The sequence below is a fragment of the Tenrec ecaudatus genome, chromosome 14 (genome assembly GCF_050624435.1).
Source record: "Tenrec ecaudatus isolate mTenEca1 chromosome 14, mTenEca1.hap1, whole genome shotgun sequence".
NCBI classification, from domain to species: Eukaryota; Metazoa; Chordata; class Mammalia; order Afrosoricida; family Tenrecidae; genus Tenrec; species Tenrec ecaudatus.
In genome coordinates this window covers 70,983,717-70,990,491 of record NC_134543.1, presented here as the reverse complement: position 1 = coordinate 70,990,491, position 6,775 = coordinate 70,983,717, and the positions used below count along the sequence as shown (strand labels likewise).

Genomic DNA, 6,775 nt, shown 5'->3' with positions numbered 1-6,775 from the left:
CCACCACCAACCAGGCATAAAAAAAACCCCAAAACACTGAGGCTCCTGCAGGTAGGTCTTCTGTCTAGGAAATAGATCTCCAGTCCTTTCTTCTACCAGCACTGTTGTTGATGGAGAGATCGTGTACTTCAAGGGTGTGGGCAGATAAAGAAAGAAATCCCTGTCACAGGCACTCTGGTATGATCAAATGTTGATTTATTTTTCTTTCAAATGTTGATTTCTATGGCCTGTGTGCATCACATACGGAAATCAGAGTGACAGAATTTCAGAATACTTTGAAAAAAAGTATCACTTTATTTGTATACTTAAAAAGTCGTACATAGAAACTTATATTACAATCCTGTGAAACTGAAAGCACTGTTAGGGAAAAGGGAGGGCATTGTTTTGATTGATCATTAGGAAGTTAGAGAAATAAACAAAAACAATAAAATGTTTAAAAATTAAAGAACATTTTCCAGGTACAAATTTTATAAATATAAAACAAATGAACAAATTACTCTGAATGCTAAATAAATATCTAGTTAATAAACTCAGACTTACTACCTCCAGCCAATACTGGTACAGCACTTAAAGGATATCGATTAGATTCATTCATGTGTAGTGTTGCAAAAATGTGCTTGTTAAACAAGTCTTAGACATATACACATTTTTCTAAACTGTGGTAGACCAGAAGACTCATCTGTGTAGATAAATATATCTTAATACCACAACTTCTTTCAAAAAGTGTCAACGACAAAATAAAATCATAGGTGAAAAAATATTTTCCAAGCTATTTGGACACATGAATGATCTAAAAAAATGTACAAAAATCTCTGTAAACCAGTACTGTATCCAATATATCTATCAAACTTATTAGATACCGAACAAAACTGTAGCAAAGGAAATCCTTCCTACATTCTCCTGAGTGCTTAACATTAAAATTGAGAATATAGTGCAGACCACACTTCTGTGTGGTTAATCAGCTGTTATTGCTTCATATAGATATCTGCTTCAGAGCATGATTTAATGTTCCGCTTTCATGAACAATTTGTTTTTCTTCAAATATAACCTTCAGAAGGATAAAATTAGATGCGTGACTTTTTTGCAGGTGGTGGTGAGGTAACTTGGTCCACATTATCAGGTGTGACATGGAGTCCAAGCTTTTGAGCCTGAATATGAAAAAATGCCTGAAGCCTACTTCCAGCTTTTGCTTCACTTGTGTTACGAGGGTTGTATTCAAAGCAGTTCGAAAACATTAACTCGATGTCATCAATAAACTCAGCTGAAAGGGGAGAAAATGAGATTAGAACGAAAGCACAGATTTTCAGATAATAAAAACTGTAATTTTTATTTGTATTGTACCCAGAAACTTCATTATGAAAAAGGCTTACTTTTATCTTTAGAAATGAAAGTCTCAATAAGATAACAGAATCGAGGCTTAAAACTTCTTAAAATGACAGTGTAAGATCAGAAATAATAACAATATATGATTGATCAAGGATTCACAAGGGTGGGAGGCTGGGGGAAGGAGGGGGATAAAAGGGAGCTTATACCAAGGGCTCAAGCAGAAAATGCCATGGAAATGATGATGTCAACGTATGTACAACTATGCTTGATACAAACTGATGAATAGAATGTTGTATTAGAGCACCATTAAAATGATGAAAAAAGTTCTTAAATTCAAACTTAATCTTGTATATGCTCTACTGCACACAGACAGCATTTAGATTTGCAGAAGGCTACGGGTGGCAGTGGGAGGTCAAGATCCAACTGGGGAACTACAGCGGAAACAAGAAGGACGGGGGGCAAGGCGGCCATGAGCAGCGTGCCTAGGAGAGGCGAGTGTAGAACATCAAAGGCAAAGATCTGATCGAACAGTTACCACTCTTTCAGCTGATCCCCACACTCCTCATTCATGCTGGACCTGCTCTGGTGGTCAACATTTTCTGTATTTTTGGCCTCTTTTGTTCATATTATGGTATATTCTCAGAGGTGTTATGTCACTGAAGGTCACTTTCATGAAGGTGTGTTAAATGTTTTTCTGTGTTTCCGTTTTTGAAACCCAGGATTGAAGAACCAACAAGGACAACAAATAGAATAAGGGTTTTAGCAGGTGGGAGGGGTGCCGTGGTGACTGGGAGACGAAGCCAAAAGCCCAGGAAGAAAAAGAATGTTTGGAAACTAATTGTGGTAGCAATTGTATAATTCTGCTTGATGTGATTTATGTATTAACTCCTAATTAATAATAAAATTTTAAAAAGAAACAAGAAAAAACAATCAGAGAAATTATGTAACTCCCACCTTAAAAGATTTGATTAAACTTCTAAGAACCTTCTACTCAATCCTAGAATAATTCACATTTCTATTATGCTTAATTTATAATATTCATTTATTAAAATATGTTGTTTATTTACAATACAAAAGAAGCTCCTTTATTTAAGATCAGATTCTATAAATCATTTTTAATTCATCTAATCCCCATCCATCTTTCACCTGTATATATGATATTCATGCAAGTTAAGGATTCTTGGATATAATCTATATAGATATATTAATACATAGCTTTCAAATCAAAGGCAAAACAGTCTCTCCCTCTTAAGCAAAAATAAAGAAAAAACATAAATTACTTACATGCTAATTTATATTCACATTTGTTTACTTTCTCACGAATTATATTTAAGGCAATGGGCTTTTTGATAATGTCATAGTAGTCTGGGACCTGTAAAACATTTCAAATGTATCTTTTTCTATGCAGCAAATTTATCAGAGGAAAATACTGATCAAATACATAAAGTCTTTGCACCTGAAAAACAACTCAATATTAACTTATTAGTAGTATTATTCCATTGAGTGATGTAATGGATTTAGGTCATATTTTTGTAGAACTCTATTTGCTACAATAAAAAGATGTGAGCAGTCTATTATAAAAAGAAAACAAAAATTTTTTAAAAAAGAAACAATCCAGTGATTTGCTTTCTCTTTACTTATAAATACTCAAATATTACTTTTTGGAAATTTTAAATGGACTAATGTATTTTACTTTATCAAGACAACAACAACAGATAATTTTAGAGCAACCTTAACAAGTGATTCCTTAGTGTGAGCAAGAGAAAAAAAAGAGTTAACATGAACTAAGATACTGAATGCTTGGAGTATAATTTAAATTTTACAAGAAGTACATTTTATCATTTCTCAATTATGTTTTATTCCTACTTTACTTTGTTTTGTTGAGAACACACACAGCAGAACACCCTGATTCAGCAGTGTCCACACGCATCTTTGGGGGGGAGAGGGGGGGCTTGCTGACACTTCATGTTGTGCAGCCATCCCCACCCGCCTGTCCTGCATTGTTCTTCACCACAAACATAAACAAGCCCAGCTTTCTGGCTGCGCTTGCCAGCTTGATCGCACAGGGCCAGTTCTTACAAGAACATGATGTGAAAGACAGCCACTCTTTGCTACTGAAGCTACATTATTGGTTTTAAGAATACTTCCAGGGGCTGGCTTTTGGTTTAAAGTGTAAGGAGTATCTCAGGGCAGCAATCTTGGTTTATACAGCCTCTGGGAAATTTAGAAAATATTTTACTATGGCTTAGGAAAACACTTATAGAACAAATTAGTTTGCTGTTGAACAATCTATAGACATTTTGTGGTGTTTGTAACAGCACTGTTCCCACTGACACCCTAGTTTTTGTTTCCAAGTGCCCATCTCTCCTGCCCCTTCCAGAAAAGTCCAGAAAATAAAGCCTTCTGGACATTATTGTTAGGCAAATGTCGTTCTTTGACTGAGTGTTACCATTTACAGGCCTTGGAAGCAAGGATGCCCCTCAGAGGGCGAGACTTCATCTCATGGACTCTGGGAAAAGGCACCATGTGTGGGAAAGGGGCAGTGAAAATAGTTCTTCCACAAAAACAAAACTTTCCAAGTCCTGTTGTTCCGTTCCTCTCAAATGCTCCAATTAATCGTTTCTGTAACACTACTATAATTTCTACTACCGCGTCACAAGGCTCTATTTCTGCCGTACACGTATAAATCCCCACAGCACGATTTCACAAACTTCAGCTAGGTTAGGCGGCCACAGTGAACTGATCTAAGAGTACTACCTTTTTTCACACCAGTGCCATGGGCACCATCTGGGCACTTTCCAGAAAGGTAAGTAGTTTGGTATCCTCACAGAAGAGACACTCACTCTGGAGACGGGCCTGGCAACGCGTGGTGTAATAAGCCCTCCAGGTGATTCTAGAGGTCCACTATTTTCCATAATATGAATATCACTTTGGGTACTTAGTTTAATTAACTCTATCATATTCATTACACAGAATACATTTATAAAAATTAATCACAAGATTAGAAGAAACTGTGGACATGACTATGCTATCTACTTTAATATTTTAAAATACAGGAACCATCTTTCAAGTGGATTAAAAAAACAAACAAACAAACAAACAAACCGAAAAACAGCGAATAAAAAGACAGTAGATAAAAGCTATTTTGGCTTCCTCAAAGTTGCCGTGTGGGCAAAATCAGATCCTACATACAAAAGTACCTTATAAAGTCTAATATTATTACCTGAATTTTAGAAACCAGTTTCAAAAAAGGCCAGCTGTCATCATGCCGTACCAATTCAACAACAAGCTGTTCAAAAGCGGATAATTCATGAACTCCTCCCTGTCGACCTGAACTCCTTCGATTCAATATCATAGGAGATGATTCTGAGACAATAATTAAAAGAGTTTACGTAAAAACAAAGCAAAGGATCTTATCACCACAAGCTGAATTGGGCATATAAATACAAATCAAACAGAAAACAGATACTTTATACCCAACTCAGGGTGAGCCCACGCGTGTCACGGTGGAACGGGGCTCTCGGGGGCTTCCATTTAGGAAGCAGAGCAACAGGCCCTTTCTGAGGTGTCGTCTCTGGGTGGACTTGAACCAGCGAACTCTGCTAATCACACAGAGACTCCAGCCAGATCACCCCATACAAATAACACTTCCTCTTCCTGGCCTCTAAAGACAAACAATTCATTGGGTTCGCTGAGAACCCTGGGAAATAACGTCATGCACTGTGACTAAGTGACAACGAAAGAAGATGTAAATCTTGAGGGAAGCAAAGATGGAAGAAAACTGAAAGAATGACAATGTGTTCTAATGAGAGCGCTGAAAACTGGCCACCCGCCTCAACCCAAACCAGAATGTCATTTACACTCTCCTGATATTAACCCGCTACAAGTAGAAATGCTCATACGACAGCTTACCTCTACCACCCAAATAGCCACCCCTTCAATCAATATTAGGGAGTCTGGGTGGAGCAACGACTGGGCGCTCGGCTGTGAACCCACAGGTCAGCAGTTCGAACCTACCCAGAGGCTGTGTGGGAGACAGACCTGGGTATCCCTGCCTTCCATGAAGGCCCCACACAGGAGCGACAGCGAATAGGACACGCTTCCCTCGTAACTGTGTACCTTACTGACAGGCTTTACTAAAGGATCCCAAGGGTCTCCGTTTTAAAAAATTATTAATTATTCCTGGGCAAGAAGCAATCACTGAACTTAGACATCCTCGTACCTGTACATTGCCTTTTCCTTGCTCGTCTCTTGGATTCACTATCTTGGAGAGAAAGTTTTGGAGTTCTATTTAAAGATCTTGCTGGTTCATTTGGCTTCGTGGCAATGACTCTGAAGTTATGGAAACTGGGAGTACTTTCAGGTGTATTACTGGCACTTTTCCTGCCTCGGCGTTTTCTACGAGGGCTAAGTAGTTCCACAAAGACATCTGTTTGCAGCAAGCCATGACTCTGGCGAGTAGAACGACTGGCAATTCTTAAAGATTTAGTTCCCGTTGGGGGGGCAGATTTGATCTTTCGTAAGCTTCTACCGGTTCTTCTAGGAGAAACAATGGTTTTGGGTGTACTCTGCTGACTCCTTGACGTGTATCTCCCAGGATCATGCCGCTGCCCACGGCTTGAGAAAGAAGAGTTAAGTCTCCCTCTTGTTTTAATTGGCAGTCTAACTTGTGGTCTTCCTCGTTTTGGTGGGCTATAAATATTAGAAAACATAATTATTTTACAGAGCTATACTGAACACATTATGATTTCTATCCTCCGTTCTGCTACAGATCCAGAGTTCTACAAAGTTACTTTTCTATGCGATCGAGACTTTATTTAGACCTAAGTAAATAAATATGCATCCAATTATTTACACTGAGAGCCAATCATTTTTCATGGAAATGGAAATAAATATGCTTCTATACATTTATTTTAATTACAAAGAGAATGTAAACATTTTCTTGCCAACTCCTGGACACTTATGAAAACCAAGCATTAAATTATGATAAACGATAATAAAACCCTTTGGAAAAGCTCTAATGACGGGTGGACACAGCCAGTCGTAGGAAAAACTACAAAAGGCAGCGACCTGCTCATCAAATGCTTCCAAAACGTGCCTCTTTCTATCGCAGAAGTCGATCACTTTTACTACCATTGACAATGAGGTAAAGCAGTTTTGGCAAGCAGTTGCCACCGAAGTAGGTCTTGAACCAATGGTTTCCGAATCCCAAACCAAGAGCCTCTTTGTCACCTCTGACTCTTGCTTTAAAATACACATCTATCTTCAATCTCTCAAGGGCCTTTAGGTTTCAAAAAGGATGACACAATTTCAGTAAGCCTCCTTTTTATCTGTCTCTGCACATTCTTCTAGTTTACCTAGAAAATTGCCAAGAATGTTCTCTATGTGTTTTTATCTTTATGCTAAAACCCCAAAGTGACCTCACCAGCTACAGGGAAGACAGCCATTG

General features: G+C 38.1%; 1 protein-coding gene across 1 annotated transcript in view; it reads right to left on the bottom strand.

Moving 5' to 3' along the window:
• Positions 1-271: 271 nt before the first annotated feature.
• BAZ1A (bromodomain adjacent to zinc finger domain 1A) overlaps positions 272-6,775 on the bottom strand; it is an 83,631-nt gene continuing 77,127 nt past the window's right edge. The window contains exons 24-27 of the mRNA XM_075532047.1: positions 5,549-6,018; positions 4,550-4,692; positions 2,611-2,698; positions 272-1,261 (exon numbers count right to left, since the gene is read on the bottom strand). Coding sequence (XP_075388162.1) covers positions 1,065-1,261; positions 2,611-2,698; positions 4,550-4,692; positions 5,549-6,018 — 898 coding nt within the window. The 3' untranslated portion in view covers positions 272-1,064. The remainder of the gene's footprint in view (positions 1,262-2,610; positions 2,699-4,549; positions 4,693-5,548; positions 6,019-6,775) is intronic.